Raw genomic sequence first — 21724 nt, 5'->3', positions numbered from 1 at the left:
AAAATAAGGTGCACTTACAGCACATTTTCCTGCAAAGCTGTTGTATCTCTACTATAGTAGCATTATAATGCAATATAATATATATTGCATTTCTCAAAAACTGAGGAACTTTAAGGTTTAATAGCTCTGACTTGTGAGTGCACATTGAGGCACATTGTTAATTAGTGTGTTTAGTTAGTAATTAGTTCACATTTCTCAGAAACTTGTATAAGTGTATTGAAACATTTATTCTTTAATTATTATTATTATTATTATTATTATTAGTAATTTATTACTATTATTGGTAATTTATTATTCATTAATTACCAACTACCTAGTCTCGCTCGCCAGACCCTCCTCCAAAGAAGAAGGAGAAACTACCAAACCATCACCTTAACTGAGGTGGTTGGACTCTACTACAGGGGTAAAACATCTCACATCTATTTGATTTGACTTAGTGGTTGAATATAAATGAAAATCTATCAGCTACTGAGAAATTATCTCTTTTTTTGTTACTATGAAACATCAGCTGCCTCAAACTTCATCACTTAAGTGAGTAAAAGAATCAAGATTATTTGGTTAACAACATTTTTGCTGCATACCAACAACAGAGTTTTAAAAAAAACACATATACTGTACAACTGTAAAGTCCTCTCTGCCATTTTTTCTCTTTAACTCTTAGCATTACCTTATCTCACAGGATAGACTCCAAGTCCAAATCTTGTTTGGCAAAGCAAGTGTCAAGAAATGACATCTGTCAACAGTTCCTAGTGCTTAACAGACATCCAAACTGAATATGCATCAGTTAGCCAACAGTCTACATGACTGACCTTGCACAGAACAAGGAACAGTCAATATGCACAGTTGGGATGATTCAGCAGTTTGATGCTACTACATGTTTGCTATTCTTAATGTCGGTGCAACACAGCTGCCTCTGATCTCTAAACACTCAGACAGAGTGATAGAAAATGATTATTATATGATTACATCAATCTTCATCAATATGTGAACCACAAACTACCGATGTTCAGAAATGAAGGACCACCCCAACAGATCATGTAATGGTGAGAGGGCACACTTTGTGTTTTAAAAAAACATAATACAGCCAGCAATGTGGCAGCTTTAAAAACCAAGCCTGGACTTGCTTAGATCATAACTCAGTTAGCTGCATGTGTGCATGTCCTCCATCCCTATAATCTGTCTTCAAGCTAAATGTGTTTACAGTAACTTCTCCTGCCTTCATAGTACAAGTTCGCCTGGAAAAAATGTGTGGTTACATTAGCATCCCTATCTTTGGTCAGCACTGATTAGTTTGGACGGCTGATCAGAGACGATTACTGTTACAGCTTCAGAAAATCAATGTTTCAGGAAATTCCATTCTATTGCCCCACTCCACTCTGATGCAGTCATATCGCTCCTACAGCAGGGCATTGGACATGTTACTATTCTGCCAGCGCAGGCAGGTGGTCTTCGAATGCTTGTATAGATGGGACGACTGGCTGAAACGCTTTCCACACTTTAGACAGGCGTAGGGTTTCTCTCCTGTGTGGACACGGATGTGTTTTTTGCAGTCAGTCAGGGTAAGGAAGGTTTTGCAGCAGATTTTGCAGGCGTACTTCCGAGCTCCCTCCACCACTAAGACGTTGTGCTCCGACAGAGCCTTCTTGCACTTCGATAGGACGTCTGCTGAAGCTCGGGTCAGCTGAGGTGGGAGTGATGTGGGCCTGCCACTGTTCATGTCGTACCCACCACTCTCGTTGAGAAGCAGGGGACTTGCCAGACTTGAAGAGGAAGAGGCTGAATCCTGAAGAGCACCACCTACTCCCTCTTCTCCAATACCGCTGGCCATCTTCGGAGCAATACGCCTGTAGCCTGGATAACCCAGAGAGGCAGCGGTGGCTCCTCCGGCACCTCGTGAAGGTCGCCCAAGAGAATGTAGTCCCAGACTTGAACGCTGAAAGTCCAAACCAAAGGGATCCACCCCTCCACGTCCTCCACCTGCACTTCCCACACTTCTCGGGCTTCCCAAACTGTCATGCAGAGGACGAAGGAACAGAGAATCTGGTTGCAAATTTTCTCCAAAACCACTGCGACTCTCCCCACTGAGTGGACCTGACTGCAGAAGAGAAGAGGACGCAGAACCAGACGGACCAGCCGCTTCCTGTCTCAGCAGGAAGTGATGTCCTACGGCCTCTCCAGTTGTTGTGTTGGGCAGGTCGTCTTCTGCTGCAACCATCCCTGCTCTGCCACTTCCAAAATCTTTTGGGCTAAGGAAGCTAGAAATACTAAATCCGGGTTTGCCGCTTAATCCGTTATTACAAGCAAATCCTCCCCCGACTCCAGTGCCACTTCCCATGCTGCTCTTGAGAAGGAGCTGAGAGCTGGCCTGCAGCAGAGAGTCAGAGCTGGGTTGGGGTTCAGAGGTGAAGCTGCGGTCGCTGCTCTCTGGGCTGAGCTCCACCTTCTCCTCTTCCTCCTGGCCTCCAGGCTCGGCTGGATCGCTACCTTCTGCCTGCGATGTCACATCGCTGATTTCATCCGTTGGCTCAGGTGAGCTTAGCGGTTCTCGTTTGACTACCACCTGTACGAAGCAAAGGAAAAGCTTCATCTTAGTTTAAAAAAAATTAAAAAAGACAAATCAAGGAGCATCCAAATTCAGCAGCTCGTGATTTTCATGTGGATACAATTTAAATTACTTTGTGATGGGCAGACAATGGACTTAATTGGAAGAAGCAGTTGCAAATGTGTCAGTTTTCCAGTAAAGATAGACATCCACCCTATAGTGTAAAAAACACTTTTCTGGCTCTAAAAGAATGATGACTTTATTCTTCCAAAAATTAAAACCAAATAACTAAAATAAACTGAATGCATATTAATATTCAAATCCCCCTAATTATTATCATCCCCATGACTGTCACACCACTTTGCACACAGGGTGTAAGTGAGAGTGTGCTACTTTGACACAATACAAGCCACAGTTTTACCTTCTGTTCCTGTTCTTCGGCCTCCTCCTCCGTTCCTGATTTAATCTTCACCCCTGCTCTGTTATCCTGGTGGTCGTGCTCATCCATGTCCTCCTCCTTGCTCACAACCCCCTGCATTCTCCCCATGTCCTCTCCCTCACAGTGTCCACTGTCTGACTGGCTTGGCATCTGAGGATCATCTTGGGACACTCCAACCAGACCTGTGATTGCAGCATCCAGTTTTGATTCATCCCCCATCTTGTGTGAGTCCGGGGACAGCAGTGCTCCTTCCTCTCGCTCCGTGTTCACCCCTTCCTCTCCCAGCAACCCCAGGTTAGGGCCTGAGGGGCGCTGCCTTTGCCTGGGTCTGTCTTCTGACAGGCCCAGTGCAAGAGAGGGCTTGCGTTTGTGGAACCGTCGGATAGGGAAGGAGGCTCTCTGTTCCACCCCTCTGTTGCCAACTACATTTCCCACTCTGTCCTCCTCCATCCCACCGAGAGCAGAGCTCACCAGACTGAGCCCCAACTGCTGCAACAGGAACGAGCGCTGCAACTTTGACGTGGCAGCATTTGCTGCGAGGTTAGCATTAGCTGCTAGAGTAGGGTTCACTGCCAAATCTGCCACTTGCTGCTGCTGCTGCTGTTGTCTGCGCCTCTGCTGGTCCTGCTGAGGGTGGTGATGGGCCGGTCTTTCAGTTGAGGGAGACATAGGCAGGGTGCGTGTTGTCAGATAGTGTTTGCAGGCTTTGACCACATTGTTGAGGTGCAGGTGTGAGGCTGCAAGGAGGATATCCATGACGTTGCTCTCCCCCAGCATCAGTGTTGACGTGTACATCATGTCCACCAGGGCAGCAAAAGCCTCAGCTGTCACTACCTGCAAACACAACAGATGCTTGACCCTGCTGGCACAGTTTGAACAAGCAACAAGACAGAATTGTGTCTGCTGTGACAGTGCTTTTACTAATTACACATCATCAGTATAAACATGAGCGTTATATTATATCTGTTTCCCTCTTTGACACAGTATGATTCAGATCCTGACCTCACTATCCAGCTGGATCATGTTCATGCTTGCATCTCCCTCCGCAACAGTGAACAGGGCTCTGAAGTGAGTGCTGCAGGCTGCAAGCACTGAGCGATGGGCCTTAAAGTGTCGGCTGCCCACCACGATGACACAATCGCACAGCTGACCATGGACACGCTGATAGTTCAGCTGCTGGAAGAGCTGCTCAAAGTGCCCTGGGAAATCCATGGCCCTGAAGACAAAAGTAAGCAGTGGTTTTTAAACACAAAACAACCCAAATAAACATGGACATCAATTAAGACCAAACAACAATTTTCAAAACTTTTAAATCCTTTGCCAAGCAAATAAAAAAAGTTGTTTACCATTTCTAAAATGTTTCCCTCACCCCCATAAAAACAAGCATCTTCAAGGCATCAGCCAAATATATTAATTATGTAAATAAACCATAAATATTCACAGGTTATGATGCAATAAAAGTGACATTAGTTGCAGCCTGGAACAGTTGTATGAAGGTTTTTTGTGTGCTAGTTATAATAAAGGAGGTGTTGAGAAAAACATCAAACCATACAGTAAACTGTAGTCCTAGGGCCTACAAAACATTTCGGTGGGAATATTAATTAATGACCACCAAGAGCAGTGTTGCTGCAAAGGAATAAATAATGAAATAATAAGTGGCAGACTTAAGTTTGTCTAACAGTTTATTTATGCTTTATGGAAGCTATAAGGTACAGCTAAATGATAACACAGGCTACAGAGCATAGCCTCGGAGTGTACTCTGGACTGTTTTAATGATACCTGATACTTCACAAGATACCAAAACGAGACTAGCTAATCCAGGACCAGTTAGTCAATATAAACAGCACAATCTGCATAAACACGGCGCGATAAGAAGAGAGCTAGTAACCTCTAACGTTACCTTAAATGTTTCCTAGCGCGTCGGTAACAGCAGGCAGAAACACGCAGGGCCCTGACCAGTGAGACGAGGCTAAAGTTAGCTGGCTGCAGCCCAGCAGATCGCCTGTTAGCTACCGCAGCAGCAGCAGCAGCAGCAGCAGCAGCAGGCGGTCACCAGGTTGTTGGACCCGCTCGTCTATATCGATACAGCTTTTCCCATCAAATGTGACCTATAGCTAACATTTCTGCGGCCACGCTGCACCCCGTGTCTCCCCACCCACCACCACGACGCCCCCCCCCGCCCCGCGGTCCACTCCGTCCGCTCACACTGAACGGTCCGTGGGGGTGAGAGCTGCCCGTGGTGATGAGCGCGCTGACCGGTAGCCCTCCGTCTCACACATCGGTCGGTGTCATCCCACAGCCGGCGGAGGAGACAAGTCAAAATGACAACCGTCAATAAGTCGGACACACTGACTGTAAATTGCTATCCGGGTCCAACATGTGTGACGCTATAATTTCTAATAATCTCTTCGCTCAGACGGGTTTTCCCGACCAGACTCACAGGGTGGCGCTGTGCTTCACTTCCATGTCCGTGACCTCGCCGGGGTGAAGCGCTGCAACTCTGCTGAGCCACCGCGCGGCGGCGCTGCTGATCTCACAGACAGCAATGCTTTGTTTTTATCATAGACTGTATGGTTTTTATCTATCTATCTATCTATCTATCTATCTATCTATCTATCTATCTATCTATCTATCTATCTATCTATCTATCTATCTATCTATCTATCTATCTATCTATCTATCTATCTATCTATCTATCTATCTAAGTATCTTGGGCATATTCTTACTGATGATTGGCATGATGATAGAGATATTCATAGGCAGTGTTCAAAGCAATATGCTCAAGCTAATATGCTCCTTCGTAGGTTTAGTATGTGCTCAGTTGATGTTAAATGTCCCCTGTTTAGATCTTTCTGTAGCTCACCTCTGGTGTAGCTATAAGAAAAGCAGTATGCGGCGGCTCATAGTGGCCTACAATGATGGACTGAGGTTGTTGCTTCAGGTGCCCAGGTGGCACAGTGCGAGCCAACTCTTTGTTAATTTAAATGTACCCAATTGTGAAGCACTTCTAAGAAATGTAATGTATCGTTTTATGTGCCGTCTGGATGACTCGGGGAACAGCGTTATTGGGGCTTTGACCAGCCCTGATAGGAGCTGCTATATGTATTACTCCAGGCTTAGAAAACACTGGTGGGATAGCCTGCTTATGAATTATGTGGAGAATTGATTCTCTGTCTTTGTGTATGTCTTTTTCTCTCTCTCCTTCTTAAATCTGTTTTAACATGTCTGTTGTCTATCTGTCTGTCTGTCTGTCTATCTATCTATCTATCTATCTATCTATCTATCTATCTATCTATCTATCTATCTATCTATCTATCTATCTATCTATCTATCTATCTATCTATCTATCTATCTCTATCTATCTATCTATCTATCTATCTATCTATCTATCTATCTATCTATCTATCTATCTATCTATCGAGCAAGTAGGCCTACATAACATCATGTTGTGAAATTGTTATTAAGTTGTTGTTTGCTGTTATTTTGTATTAGGCTATGTAGGATTGTATAATTTCTAGATGGTGAACAAAATTACACCTTGCATTTGAATACTCATCATGTGGGAAGAAAAGAAGTCATTGCTGAAGTATGTTATGGGTTGCACTACAAAACCACACACGATATACACACACTTATAGTTTAAACTTTGTTTGAAATTTAGGCCAGATTTATATTTACATTCTTTCTCACCCACAATTGATGTATGAAAGATTGTGTAAAAGTTTTGTTTTCATGTGGAAATTTTTGAGTTAGGCTATCAATGAATAAAGGTCAAATCGTCTTTCTTTTGAGCGAAAATATATTGCACAACAGGGGGAAAAAGCCATGTACAACACCACAAGTCTGGTCCTGTCTATGGCTTTCAGTTGATGCACTTGTGTAACAAAAGCTTTTTTTTTTCTTACCCATTACTTATTAAAGTTTATTAAAGTTTGTTGACAAGAAAAGGAGAAAAAAAACCCTGAATTTATTTATTTTTGATTCAATTCAATTCAATTCACCTTTATTTAAAGTGTAAAATCACCAAAACATGGTCTCAGAACACTTTACAAGACAACACACACACAGAAGAGAATTAGAGATGACAATTAGGCCAACATGACAGAACAGCAACAACAACAACAACAACAACAACAACAACAACAACAACAACAACAACAACAACAACAACAACAACAACAACAACAACAGAAACAGTGACGATAGTGACACGAAACAAAGAACAAAAATGAAACAAAAACAAAACAAACAACAGAACAGAAATAAAACGTGCTATCAGGCTATACCGTATGTTTGAGAAAATAGATGGGTCTATTAGTCTGGATTTGAAAGTGATAATGGAATCTGCATCTCTGACTGATTGCGGGAGCCGGTTCCAGAGGAGTGGGGCACGGTGGGAAAATGCTCTTCCACCTGCTGATTTTTTGTTGACTTTGGGGACCATGAGGTAGTTACCATTCTGTGAGCGGAGGGCACGTGTGGGAGTGTATGGGATGAGTAGGTGTGACAGGTATGGCGGTGCAAGTCCATGTAGGGATTTGTAGGCCAGTAGGAGTAACTTGAAATCTGATCTGGATTTGATTGGGAGCCAGTGGAGTGAGATTAGAGCTGGGGTTATATGATCAAATTTCCTAGTTTTGGTAAGTATTCTGGCAGCTGTATTTTGGACAAGTTGTAGTTTGTGTGTGCTATGGTGTGGTAGGCCGAAAAAGAGAATATTACAGTAATCTAATCTGGATGAAACAAAAGCATGAACCAAAATCTCTGCGTCTGAGGTAATTAGGAGAGGATGGATCTTTGAAATGTTACGGAGATGGAATAATGCTGTCTGGGTGATTTCCCTGATGTGTCTGTCAAAAGACAAGGTGGAATCAAAGGTCACACAGAGGTTTTTAACTGTATAGTGTGAAGTGATAATACAGCCATCAATGTTTAGCCTAAGGTCGGTGAGGAGTGGTAGTTGGTTGGTCATGTTTCATGTGAATACATCTCAAGAAAGTGCTGTAATCACTGAAACAAACATTACAGAGTGGTTTGTTTATGAAGTTAACAGCACTGTAAAAAAAATCAGCAAATAGCAAAGTAGAACCAGTTCTGTTTTACATAGGCTATAATAATTAAATCAGCATTTTTTTCCCCGCCAGTACCACTAATAAATCATTAATTATCGAATAATATAGATAAAATCTTCATCTCCATTTTGTCTAGTATGTGAATCTGTCTAAAATGTATGAAAATCTAGCCTATCATGTGCAGAAATGGTGGACTCCTTTGAGAATCTTGGCGAAGTAGGAAGGAATGACTCTTCTTGCTTCCCGTAGTAACGCATGACAACAACTATGGCTGCCTCCTGCACGCTAGTGGGTTGTGGAGAGGAGAAAGATGACGACAAAGCTGTTATTGGTGACTATATCCCACTTTCTGCTTGTCTAAACCATTTCAGAACAAAATTGTGTCTGTACCCATGCTAATAAAAGCTGGGTCATGTTTCGACCTGTAGTTTAAGAACCTATTTGTGTTGCACACGTGGGTGCTAGCAACTGGCCTGATAGCTGTCTAGCGTGTGATGTCTGAAGTATACTGAGTTAGTAAAAGGCCACAAACGCACCATAAACGTGTTTTTTTTTAAATCACGGGCGTTGAAAAGCTCATCTCTGTGTGTGTTTACCTTACAGTCCGCTTTTCAAACGGCACCGTCAGACATTCAGACAGGTTGGATTTCACCATGTATAAGAACGCAGATACGAGCAACCCCAGGAAAAAGAGCAGAAGGATGTTGGTAAGAAAAATTGAAGACTAAACGCTGTGTTATGTCTTCACTGTACATTACACCCTTTAACAGGCCTGAGCAGATGATGTTCTATTTTAATAGCTTTGTTGCGTACAATTTCCTCTTACTAGGTTGCTGAATCCGACAGACTGTCTTATGTTGGAAGTAATTTTGGATCAGGGTCACTTAAATGCAACAACCTTTGCAAGTAAGTAAATGTAGTATATTTTAAAGAAATTAAGTATTTTGATCACAGAAGCTGTGTGCAGGATTGAATTAGAATGAATTGTCTGTGTTTAGCTATTACGTTGGAGTGCTGAACAAAAAGACCATGCAAATGGAGGTACACAACGCTCAGGTTTTCAACATGCAACCATTTATACCAGGTAAGGAAAACAATCAGCAGCATGTATTGAATGCTACATTTACATCTTCATCACCACAGTGACTGATGACTTTTTAAAACAACTAAAACATCATTTTTGTAGGGAAGTGTATGATACTTTGGTTTTGGTTCATGTATGCAAATTTTCCATGTTTGCAATTTTTCTTCACCAGGAGAGACAACAGAAGCTGCAAAACCCCAGGACGCTACTCAGACCTACAGAGACAAGGTAAAGTGGTTTGTTATCTTGTCAAAGAATAAGAAAATACAGGGTTTAAATGACAATAAAGGTGTTTTAATCTTACGTAACATTTTCTCTTTAGGTTGACTCTTTAATTGAGGCGTTTGGCACTAACAAACAGAAGAGGGCTTTGAGCTCTCGCAGGCTGAATCAGGTGGGCAGTGACACCCTGCACCAGGCAGTGGCTAAGGCTGCTAACACCGTGATTAACCAAAAGGGTGTGGAAGGTAAGCTACATAGTTAGAGTCATTGGGTGTCTGTGGACTACTACTAGTCCAGTAGTTAAAAAGAACGGGGTTGGCATTAAAATGTAATGTCATCTTTAGATTTTCTGTCTCTCAACCATCGTACTCTCTGCGCTTTCTTCCCCCTGTTCTTGTGTTAATTTGTTTCTTATTTTTTGAATTTTATTTTCTTCCTCAGCTCTCCAACAGGAAGTTGATGAGACAGAGGCCCAAGGAGATCTGGCTCTCCACCTACCCCCCTGCAACACAGATGCAGACACACCTGAGAATGTTTACCTGTTTGATGATCGTATCCTTCATTTGTTTTGTGTATGTGTGTGTTATTACAGAAACACTGTAGAACAAGAACTGTAGATGACCAGATGATATATTACAAGTTTTAAACTTACAGCCAGGTTTGTTCGTTTGCATCGGTGTCCTTAATTGATACCTGCAGTCCTGACTCCAGTGGAGTACGGAGCTTTGGAGCAGGCTGGTGCCAAGATGGCAGCACTCACCCCCGAGGAGCTGCAGAAGATGAGAAATGACGGAGGGTAGGCCAATGGCACAGACCACACTTACTAATACATTTTATCAAGCTGTTTGTGTTCCCTTGCATTCAAACCTTTGTTTGTACTTTTTTAAGGTGTCTGTGTGTTGTGAAGCAACTAGAGAAAATGCCAACTGTAGGTGAAGACAGAGATAAAGTGTCACGATGCACCTTTTACCTTTCCGTGCTGCTCAAACTGGCGAAACAGAGGAACCTTACCCGTAAATGTGAGTACTGTTGTTTGTCATCATCATACCTTGAGTGTTACCCTCACCTTGGACCAGTGCTAATAGTGATTTACATTTTCATGTGCAGTTGGGCAGGAGGAAGGCTGTCCTCGCATCATCCAGTCCAAACTGTTCAAAACATTTACTGTGGAGACTTTCAAAAATGGCAGGTAAGATGTGTTCAAATATCTATAGGGAGTAGGGAGTACATCTGAGTTGGCTGAATGAATTTAATTGGGAACAGAACAGTAAAAACACATGACATCTGCTTGCTTTTTTCGGTCAAAATTCAGATTACCAAGAGCAAAATGGCCACAAATGCCTCTCATACTATTTTACACCACTTTCTACACCTTATTGTATATTTACTCATCACCCAGCGGATCAATGCAGTTTTATTTATAGTGCCCAAATCAAAAATTTGCCTCAGAGGGCTTCACAATCTGATAGTCCATATGACACCCAATTGGACAGTTTCTATTCTTCAACTTATGAAATTAAGTTTTGATATGGTTACTCACTCTTCTGTACAAACAAACATTTTACTTTTCAAGGATCCTGAACTTGGTGTCATCATCAATGCAAGCTAAAATAGCCGCATACTCCTTGGCCATCCTGCTGCATTTGAGTCACATGACTGCTGATCTCACATTACTGCACCGTGACCTTGGAATCACTGAGTCCAGGTAAGAAAAATAAAAAGACTCTGCATGCTTATGTGAAAACTTCAGTACACATTGTGTATTCGATATACTGTACTTGTTGAGTATTTGCTAAATACTAGCGTCTAAATAATACAGGACTCTTGTTAGAGTTAGTGATGTCATGTCAGATCTGTGAACTAAGTTTATGGGCTTTTCTTCTTTCCGTATATGGTTATCAGTGATAGTGCCATTCTTACCATTCTCCCATAAAGCACTGTAAGCGTGTGGTGCAATGGAGGAAAAAACCTAGCATACCTGATTTATGTTTTCCTTTAGGATGATTGAAGTTGCAAAGTCAATGGGACTGACCCTAACTAAACCAGCCCGGGGGAAGAATGAGGAGTCTGGTCTGCGAGACGAACACAGGCAAGCGTCTCTTGTTCTGCCTCTGGTCAAATATGATCAGTTCATGGAGAGACGGAAACGCAAGAAAATGCACTGAAGACCACAACAAGTGTAGACAAGAACTGTATCGGCATGACTGTGAGAAGTGGAAATGCCACAAATAAGAACTGTTTATTGATTACTTTTGTAGACAAATAAAGTGGTTGACTTTGACTAATACATGATATTGTTCATTCTTATTGTGCACGTTACAAAAAAGCAGAGTGATGATGAACTGTAAACAAATTCTAGATGACAGAAAACATTAGCTTAGATAAAACGTGTAGGCACATTTGTAGACATCACATATTGCACACTGAACATCTTTTTCCTTCCTTAACTGACTGTTACCAGCTGAGTCTGTGCGGTTGTATCACTGTGCAGTGTGTTGATATAGCTAGAATGATAACTTGTCCTCCCTCTCTGAATTTGAATGAATTATATTTAAAGAACATGGAGGACATGATACAGAAACACAGACTCACCGGGAAACAGCGCTGTGCAAGAGGCAGAAACATAAGTTTGGCTTTGTTTTTTATTTTTTGCATATACACCTCACAATATGACAACTTCTCCCCAGCTACAATCACTGATTGATTAAAAAAATCAACAAGGCACAGCTTTACTTTGTAGCATGATTGATGCTGGCATCTCTGATGCCTTTGACTTCTGCTAGGACTTAAGAATGTGCACTTCCTAACCAGTAAGTCTGAGAAGCAAACTGACAAAACCAACAAAGTCTACAGCAGTCCTGTACACATGTATGAAATCTGCATTTAAAAGAGAACATGATTTTTCAAGTTAAAGCTTTAGTATGGAAACAGCATATGTAGGTGGGTGAAAATGCTTAAATATTTTACACTTCAGCTTCACCTCATGAGTCCACATTTGATAAAAGCACTGGCATTTTATCATAAAATTACAAAAGTCTGATTTCAGATTCACTAAATGTTGTGCCACCCTAACATACTAGAAGGTGGATGGCCCCTTTAGTGGTTATACTTGGTGCTGGCTCTTACTACTTGGTGGTTACTCAACCCCAACAACGGCATCGTTGCGAAGGGTCTTCTATGAGGAAGTCTAGAGTGCTACAAATGTACAATAACACTAATTTAGAAGTGATCAGATGCTGACCTCTTGTTCATGTTGGTTTGTAAGTGCTCGCCAGCATTCACAGGATGGAGCAAAACATGCTGCCACTGTGGCAACCACTCTCCACTGTGGCGCTGATCCTGGTTGTCATGGAAATCCCAAGTCGGGAAGGATACTGGGATGATGACAGGCCAGAGGGGGAGCTGGCCAGTGGACGAGGAGGAGGGTTTTCCAATACCCATGGAGGAGCAGATGTACAGCTACAGAATGCAAAGACACAAATTAAAGGTATTTTTTCACATAAAGACAATAATATTGAGACATGAGAAACATTGAGCAGTGCAGCTGTTAACTGAAATAATTTAGGGTGTCTGGCATTTTGGGAGTAAACATGTTGTGAGCACAACATTGACATCAACTCCTTTTAAGTTGATAAGATAAACTGAACTTCTTAGCAAGAAGTTGCTTGTTAACATATCCGGTAGAAACAATTATTGAGAGTCATGCTTCAGACCAGGAAGTGCATTTAATTCCTAAGGTGACAAACTGTTAAGAGGAGAAAGGAGGACTTTTAAGAGGCCTAAGAGTTTCTTAAGCAGAGAAGGAAATGGCAGAAAGACAGAGAGGTCAGAGATATATTCTCCAAACATTGAATGACAACTATTTAATGAAACGCTACATATTAGACTGTGCATGGATAATGTTTGTGGTCGACCTCCCACCGTGAAATAGCCCACGCATTTACAGTTGAAATGAAGGTAATCACACCATTATAATGTTTAACTAAAAAAATGACCGGATCGAGCATTGATGACTGTCAAACCCTCTGTCAACACGGTGATCAATTACAGCACTTTTTAAAACCTCATACTGTAGCGCTGTTTGTTCATTTTCCGCTGGATGTCCACACGTTACCGGCTCACAAACGGCCATTCATGGACATAGCAGGGTTTCCGGTGCATTGTGTTCCAGTCTGCCTCTTGGCTTTCGCTGTAACTCCAGAGCTGAATTTCCCTCTCAAATCGTTATGTGAAATGACCAGAAAGGCGATTAAACGTAAGCAATAAATATCTAATAGCTATTGGCCCCAAGTTTGTATATGTTCCAAACAATTTGCAGCTTCTTTTAAATCTAACAATTTATTGAAATTTGTTTAGTTGTTCATGATACAAAATCATTTTCACGATGTCTTACAGTAATAGCCTAACTAAGTTTTGTGAATTTCACTGTCCATTCATCACTAGGAGTGAATTTGTTTTTTCCCCTCCTTTTTTCTAACAACCAATCAGAGATTTAAAAAAAACGAGTCACCCCTAGCAACAGGGTCACCCACACCTCCTTGCTAAGATAAAAGTTTCCATCCACTCCTTACTAAGAGTTGCTCTCAGAAACTTCCTAAATCACTCTTAAGCTAAGATTCCTTGCTAGGAGTTTTTAGGCTAAGTTATAGGAGCTCTCTGAGATGACTCTGAGAATCTTTGTGAATATGGGCCCAGGTTTATTAAGATAAATAATTAAAACAAAGGTTAGCCGTCTCCGCTCTCAGCCCTTTCCTGACATCCTGTGGTAGCTGTACAGCATTGGTGAAACACTGACTGTAAATGGTTAACTGCTTTATTCAGTGTTCCAGTTACAATCAGCTAGTTGGCTTATTTTAGAGGCGAGAGCACAGCAGTGCTCCCAATAAAAACCTCCAGTTGACACAGAAGGAATCCAAACCAGGAGATGTTGACAGCAACAGCGGTGAAGACAACTCCCTTAATCCCACAAGGTGGTAATTCACTGTACATTCATCATCACAAGTGATATTAATTAATACCATTTGATACATTAAGTGCATAGGCAGCACAACAAAGAGAAGGAGGAGTAGACAGATCCTGGTGGTATCTGAATGTCTAGGGTGTTAATTACCTGTTATTATGCCTCAGAATACTGTTGTTGCGCAGCACACAGCTATCATTGCCAGGATCCATATGTAGCAGTGTTTTTTTGTTTGCAGGGTGGCCTTGGAACAAGAAATTGTCATGGACAACTCCTTTTACTGGCCCGAGCACAGCAATACCACAGCTCTGTGTTGGTTGGACACGGTTGCGCAGCACCTAATGATAAGAATTATAATTAAAAAACAAAACAAATAATATAGCAAATAAGACTTCATTAGTCTGTGTTCATGCCTCACTCCAACTCACCTTGATGTCGGCATTGCCCGAGACCTGGATCCCATATCCGCAGTTTCCAACCATATCGTTCTCCACGATCTGCCCGTTCCCGCTGAAACTGACGCCATGGCCGTTGTTCTCATAGATGCCGTTACCACGAAGCTCCACTCTGCAGTCTTTCTCTGCCGTAACACCACCTCGACCATTTTCAAGTATGCAGTTAGTAACCAGGCGGGTCAGCTGACTGCTCTGCAGCACAGCAATTCCAGTGCCACGGTTACTGTTCACAAGGTTAGCAAAAACGTTCAAGGGCTCACTGCTCTTCACGTACAGACCAACTGCTACAGAGAGGGAAACAGAAAGATGGAGAGGTTAGGGAGTGACTATTTGTATTTGAGACTATCTGTATTTGATGCAACAGGTGTCTTTTTTACCTCCATTGTAACTCATGCAGTTACTCTCCACCAGGGCCACACTTATGGAGCGTCGTGCAGAATGGCGCTCGTCCTCGCTGTCCAGGTCGCTCTCCCACGCGAACAATTCCCCTTCTTCATTTAAGTTCTCCTGCCCCTCTCTTCCTTCTCCTTCTACTCCCCTCCTTTCCCCGCTACCTCCATCTCCACCAATCCCCTCCTGCCCTGGCCAGTTCCCCTCTCTCGCTTCGATGTTCTCTGGGTCTTTCCTGCAGAACACTGCCAGCCCATACATACAGTTATGGGTGATATAGTTTCCCAGGAGTTGTGGCAGGCTGGACGACATAACCCACACACCACAGCCTTTGTTACCTGAAGAAACAAAAGGGAACAGAGATGAAACGCCAGTGCAACTGATGTGCAGAGGTAAATAAAAGTCGCTGCCTTTATCAGGCTGAAATTACACACAGTAGACATGGTTTCCTTCAATAAGTCCACGTCCTCTCTCTCCCACCACCACGCCATCCGAGAAGCCATAACAGATGTAGTTGTTCCTCAAGATGGGGTCACCTCCTCTGCGGATGTCTACACCCCCCCACTGGTTCTCTCTGATCACATTCTCTGAAATAAAAAATAAAAAACCTTTATATATACAGTATATAAAAAAAACTGATATAAATTCAGGTAAGCACATAACCACAAGTAGTGATTTTTGGAAGTGGCAAAGCAATGGGTGACAGTGGACAACATATAATTTAAGGAGGTGGGGCAGACCCACTTACACACCTGTTATCATCCCTCTGCCATTCTCATTTATAGCGATTCCTGCTGCCTGGCCCTGGAAGATGTGATTCCCACTATGAGAGAGATAGAACAAGAGTAGAACAACTACAGAGTCTAATACTGTAGAGTTAATTCATTCATTACCAACTAGTTATGCAGCTCTGTCTCATAACAGAAGTTGTAACTCACTTAAGGTTATGTTTGCAGGTTAAGGTTCATAGAAACAATATTTAAAGGCTTGTATGAATATACAGAATCCATTGATACAATCTGGGGATCATTATCTTTACTAACTTGAGCACATTAAGGCCTTGTTTTAACAATGACAAGTCAAAATGTCCGCTGTGAAAAAGGCCTAAGGTTTAAGATTTCACATTATTGTTTTAATTTGACCTCTATAACTGATGCAAATATTATGACTTTACATTCTTGGGGAAAGTTAGCTTGTTTTTAGAGTCCAGCCTACCTGACCACAGGATTCCCGCTGAAGAGAATATACACGCCTGCCTCTTTGTTGTTATAGATCTGGTTACTCCGAATTGAGCCTTTCCCATTGCCAAGGACAACAACTCCAGAACGCAAACCACTATGTATTTTGTTGCACTGCAGAATGAAAGACAAAATGAATTGTAAAAAAGGAAAAGAAAGGACAATCAAGCTAGGAGCAGTTATCTTCGGCAGTTTACCTCCTGGTGTTAAACTATTTAAATCAAATACCAGCTTTTATACACCTCTTTTATTGTGCTTCATAATTATCAATAGTCTGGGATTGGGACCTCAAAACAATCCCAATAAATTCCATGGAAACTGAGATTCTGGGATCAGTTAGTAAATGGCTCTTGGGGTTCATTTTCTCCCAACTAGGTAAAATGCATCTATGGACTGTGAGATTTCAGAAATATTACAAGGTTTTTTTGTGGGCCACACAGGGAAACATGGATCTAATTTACCTGGGTATGACACCATGATGGATTTGTACAGACTGTATGATGATTAACACTTGATTCATAGAATATACAGGAATAAAACACCATGAGTGCATGACATTCAAACAATGACGCTTAACGAGAGAATCCTGCCACTGCAATAATGGTATTTTTTGTATGTGGAAAAAACCCAAAGAAGAGAGGGAGGAGGGAAATGGCCTTGGCCATGGAGAAAAGGCAAACTTGGGGTGCCAGTCATACATTCCTAGTTGTTGAATAGCAGACTCAAGTCGTACAGTAGCAGCACACATTGTGTTATGTTCATCTTTATTTCTGTGACTGTGATAACAGCCATCACTTAAAGCAGAAGTAAGTGGAATATTTGTGTTAATATAAGTCTTAAATAGTTATATCTTCCGACAGCAATCACTTATAGAGTGTCTGTCAGTCACTCTGCTCTGCTGTAAGCCGAGGAGAAAACTTTCCTTGTATCCTACAACCTTTATCCAATGAGGAGAGAGAACGGCATAAAGGGGCGGTCCTCTCTGTGTGTGCAGCCAAGGGATGCGCGTGAATGTGGTGACGTAGGGACGAGGGCGGGGACTGCTAACTCCATCTGCTGACAGGAAGTTAGCCAAAACCACCAGATCGCTTACTTCTGCTTTAACTTTTTTCAAAGTCTGACCACTCTTTTGGAGCAGACATCAAGAAATCATCATGTTACTTTTATGTTGGTCATATTTCGTCTGAAGTTAGCCCACAATCGCACAGTGTGCACCTCCCTAAAACTGTGGACTTATGTAGACAGTGAAGCGGCAGTTACCACAACTTTGGGGTTAGCCCCTTTTCGGATATCCAGTCCCGCCTCTCCGTTGGAGTGGATGTTGTTTTCTGCGATGAGGCCCTGAGCTGAGAGACGCAGGAACACACCTGACGCCCGGCACTCACTCACCTCGTTTCTCAGCATCACTATCTGCAGCCAGTGAGAAAGCAAAAGACAGCTCAAATGACAGAATAGGAAACTGCTGCTTAATTACTCATGATCTGGAATTACTTCCTTAACTCGATACACTACTCGGATGGCATGCTGGAAATAAAAGTCACTGAGCATGGAAAACCTAAATTTGTCAAGATGCATTAATGTAGGATTTATTTACTGTTGAGTTCTGGATGCAGCGGACAGCGTAGTTCAGCCCCCGGAAAACATTGCCTTCCAGCCGAGCTTGTGCATAATTAGACAAATGCACGCCCCCCTTCCCTTCCCTGAAGAGGCAGCGTCTAAGGATGCAGCCAAGGGTTGATGCTGCCAACATCTGAGCTTCTGGGTCCCTGTCTAGTTCCTGTTGAAGGGTAAGAGGTTCAGGGGTTACAGGTGGAGGATTCGGGGATGAAGCCTGTGGCAGAGACCCATCCGCCCGGGGTTTGATGAAATGGGATAGGCCATGATTGTCACATGGAATTTTGTAATCCAATGTAAATGTGTTTTTGGTGTTTTTTTCTCCATCTCGACTCTCCTCCTCTCCCTCGCTGTGTTCAACATCACTCCAGCCATCTTCAATCACTGTGCCCTGACACACTGCATCTACCCCAGTCCTCTTCTGCCAGTCCTCTATGCTCACATGTTCCCTTTGGACATTATTCCCTGACAGTTGATGCCCACCAGTTGAGCCAGCCAGATGACCTCTGGGAGGGCTACTGTTACTCCCAGACATGCTACATGATGGGAACGTCCTGGTCAGGGCAGCCAAGTGTTTACAAGCCCAGTTCCGTTCTGTCACTGGAGGACCTTCCACAGTGACTGAAGCCGTGTCACTTCCTGAGAAGTCACAGCTGTCCAATAAACTGAGGACGACACCCAGCAAGTGGGCAGAGCTGCCCTGTGAGAAGGAGCAGAAGCGAGCCTGGCAGGTTCCTGGGCCACGGATTTGCAACTGAGCCCCCTCAAAGTTGCAGTTATCTAGCTGGACGTGACCCCACGACGTCTGCAGCAAAGCAAGGAGAGAAAGCACGAAGTCAGACAGATAATTTCAGCAAAAAACACACAGATATATCAGAACAGATACAGGCATGAGTACAAATGTGATGTGAAACTACTCTGACAATAAATAATAACCACAGTTCCAGCAGCTCAAATTAGATATTTTTTTCTGCTTTTTAGCCTTTTGCTAAAGTAAACTGATTATTTTAAAGTTTTGGCTGGTTAAATGACAGAAAAGCATTTTAAATGCATCACCTTGATGAAACTGTGATAGCCATTCTTCATCATTTTTTGACATTATACAGTCAACATGTCACTGGTTAATGGGGAGATAACCATTAGTGTTACTTCTGTTGCAGCAAACCAAGATGTGCGACATACCAACAGCTTTGAACAGTTGGTAAAACATGGCTATGTGAAGAGACCATCACCATAAGCTGTTACTTCACCTTGTAGACCACAGTGGAGAACCAGGGTGGCATGAACACCAGATTACACAGCCTGGCAGTGGGACACTGCTGCTCCATACACACCAGGAGGGCCACCTCACCCAGTCGTCCCAGCCCAACCAGCTCCACAGGCACCTTCAGTGCTACTTCTGCCTGCTCCTCATACACCCCGGGATGGAGGACCACACGGTCGTACGGCCCCACCACCCCGAGGGCCCCACGCAGGGTCTCGAACTCACATCCAGGCCCCACATGCCAGACCCTGCGATCTTTTCGCCTGCGGAAAAAGAGGAGGCAGGCGGAAGACTGAAGCTCTGGCCCGTTTTGAGTCCAGGTGCGTGTGGCCAGGGCGTGCTGCTTCAGGGCTTCCCTCCAGGATGGGGGCTCCAGGTGGGGCTGACTGGGCCAGTTGGGATGGCGGCACTCGGGGCAGCCCAGGCAGAGCTGCCTCCAGCGGGTGTTGTCCAGAGAGAGGATGAGCTCCCGCCAGGCACGGCACACCTGGCAGCAGCGGCCCAGGTCAGGGAGAGGCAGGTAGGCCAAGATAACCCTCCACAGCTCCACGGGGAGGCTGCCCACTTCCATGGCAGCACTCACACTCACACACACACAGACACACACACACACCGGCTGGGGAGCACAGTGACGGACGGCAGGCACACCTGGAAACAGACACACGCAGGCGCACATAAAGCAACAGGAAACCGCTAGCGCCACTCGTTACACAACAACAATAATAAAGATAAACAAACATAAAACGCCGCTTTTAAACGTCTGCACAGGCACATCCTAGTCATATCGACGCTCAGCTAAAACCGTAACTAGCTAGACTGTGTCATGTAAACAGGAAAACACACAGCCAACGAGACAAGATGGAAACGAGGTCGTGAATTCTGTAACATTGCTGTAATTTTAATTAACATATCCAATACCTCTATTTATGCCTGTTACAGTATATCGTGTTGAAAGTTTGTAACGATTATGAACGGTGAGCCAGCGAGGTAACACACGTTAAATGCAAAACCTTGTGTAAGGGACGCAAGCCACAGCAAAACAAAAACACAGCAGAGCATCACCTCCGTCAAAAACATACATAACATAACAAAGGCTTACCCTCTACTGGTTGGCCACAGTTTGATATTATCAGCACATGTTCAGACCTGCTGGGTTTTATCTTGTGGCGTTTGCCTACATGTCTGCGATATTAGCGACTTCTCGCTGCCTCCAGACTTCAACAACCCACGGTGACTGCAGCAGCAGCAGCAGCAGCTGATGTGCCATCGACTCACGAGTTCAGACGTTTGCTTCCAGTTTACGGCAGAAGACCAAGTCTGGTCCATCTTCCGCTTCCCCAAAGTGGGCGTCCACCTGGCTGATGGTGGGAGAAGTGAAGATGTTAGCGCTGATGTTCATTTGAACCAAGAATGAACATTAAATGAAGTCAGAGATTGGTTGTTTTTAGAAACCCCAAAAGAAAGGTAAGATAGTTTGAGAGCTCTATTTTCAGTTTGGCTCTGTGGCCGCACATCTTTAGTTTTTTTTTTTTTTTTTTTAATTAGGCTAATTAATTTTTAGTTTTTTAATAGGCCTATTTGTTTCTCTTTAGTTTTGTTCCTAGCAAGCATTTACAGCTCGTGACACTGAGATAAGTCATATTTTACAAAAGGACATAATGTATTTAAATGAATAGGATAGCTATTCATTTAATGAATGTTAGACCATATGGATGATTTTGGAACGTATAAGAAAGAAAAAAACTAAGACTTTAAGAATAAACTAGTGCACTGCACTCTGTTTGCTAACAGGTAATTTGGGGATCATAGTGGGACTCTTTTGCTTTTGTGTTGGAAATGTTGAGGTGGAAGTTCAGACTGTCCCACAACTGAGCCTCTCACCAATGTCCTGGTGAGATAGCATAGGGCTAAAGCTGCTCCTTCACCTCCACACTACTGGTATTGTAATTTTCTCCATATTTAAAAAAAGAAAACAAAAAAGGGGCAATATAGGCTACATTCTGTTAACGTCTTGTCATGTCACACCTTCAACCCAGATGTTGTGGCCTATAGCTTGCGTCAAAAATTATTTGCTTAAAGCAGAAGTAAGCGGAATGTTTGTGTCTTAAATAGTTATATCTTCCGACAGCAATCACTTACATAGTGTGTTTGGCCCAAAACACGGGTCTGTCAGTCACTCTGCTCTGCTGTAAGCTGAGGAGAAAACTTCTTGTATACTTCCTTGTACCCTACAACCTTTATCCAATGGGGAGAGTGAACGGCATGAAGGGCTGTGTGTGCAGCCAAGGGATGCGCGTGAATGTGGTGACGTATAGGGACGAGGACCTATAGATCCATGACGAGGGCGGGGACTGCTAACTCCATCGGCTGACAAGAAGTTAGCCAAAACGACCGGATCGCTTACTTCTGCTTTAACTAACTCTGTTAGAATCTGGATTCAAATT

At 43.1% G+C, this 21724-nt stretch overlaps 3 protein-coding genes across 4 annotated transcripts; 1 reads left to right on the top strand and 2 right to left on the bottom strand.

The window, feature by feature from the left end:
* Nucleotides 1-422: 422 nt before the first annotated feature.
* On the bottom strand, nt 423-5490 carry zbtb5 (zinc finger and BTB domain containing 5). 2 transcript variants are annotated; one of them, XM_085777258.1, is made up of 4 exons: nt 5422-5490; nt 3984-4197; nt 2964-3815; nt 423-2560 (listed from the first exon to the last, which is right to left on the bottom strand). In XM_085777258.1, exons 1-4 carry the CDS (start codon nt 5445-5447, stop codon nt 1397-1399), a joined length of 2256 nt encoding a protein of 751 aa, XP_085633384.1. In that variant the 5' UTR covers nt 5448-5490; the 3' UTR covers nt 423-1396. The 2 variants fall into 2 exon arrangements, with proteins under 2 accessions (XP_085633384.1, XP_085633393.1); XM_085777267.1 differs by lacking the exon at nt 5422-5490 and adding an exon at nt 4882-5405.
* Nucleotides 5491-8307: 2817 nt separating this feature from the next.
* Nucleotides 8308-11646, top strand: polr1e (RNA polymerase I subunit E). Its single transcript, XM_085777247.1, has 12 exons — nt 8308-8384; nt 8657-8760; nt 8883-8959; nt 9052-9137; nt 9310-9365; nt 9460-9604; nt 9801-9911; nt 10059-10155; nt 10248-10378; nt 10467-10548; nt 10933-11064; nt 11359-11646. The coding sequence occupies exons 1-12, from the start codon at nt 8309-8311 to the stop codon at nt 11522-11524; spliced, it is 1263 nt and encodes a 420-aa protein (XP_085633373.1). The 5' UTR covers nt 8308; the 3' UTR covers nt 11525-11646.
* fbxo10 (F-box protein 10) lies at nt 11574-20656 on the bottom strand. The gene is made up of 11 exons (XM_085777235.1): nt 20380-20656; nt 19267-19928; nt 17997-18821; nt 17663-17812; nt 16380-16516; nt 15917-15987; nt 15599-15751; nt 15152-15502; nt 14748-15058; nt 14470-14657; nt 11574-12818 (listed from the first exon to the last, which is right to left on the bottom strand). The coding sequence occupies exons 2-11, from the start codon at nt 19849-19851 to the stop codon at nt 12638-12640; spliced, it is 2952 nt and encodes a 983-aa protein (XP_085633361.1). The 5' UTR covers nt 19852-19928; nt 20380-20656; the 3' UTR covers nt 11574-12637.
* Between the last annotated feature and the right edge of the window lie 1068 nt (nt 20657-21724).

Source organism: Trachurus japonicus, chromosome 1 (genome assembly GCF_045865225.1).
Source record: "Trachurus japonicus isolate A0001 chromosome 1, Traja_1.0".
Lineage (NCBI taxonomy): Eukaryota > Metazoa > Chordata > Actinopteri > Carangiformes > Carangidae > Trachurus > Trachurus japonicus.
Note: the sequence above shows the minus strand (reverse complement) of the source record. Positions and strands in the feature narration are given on the sequence as shown.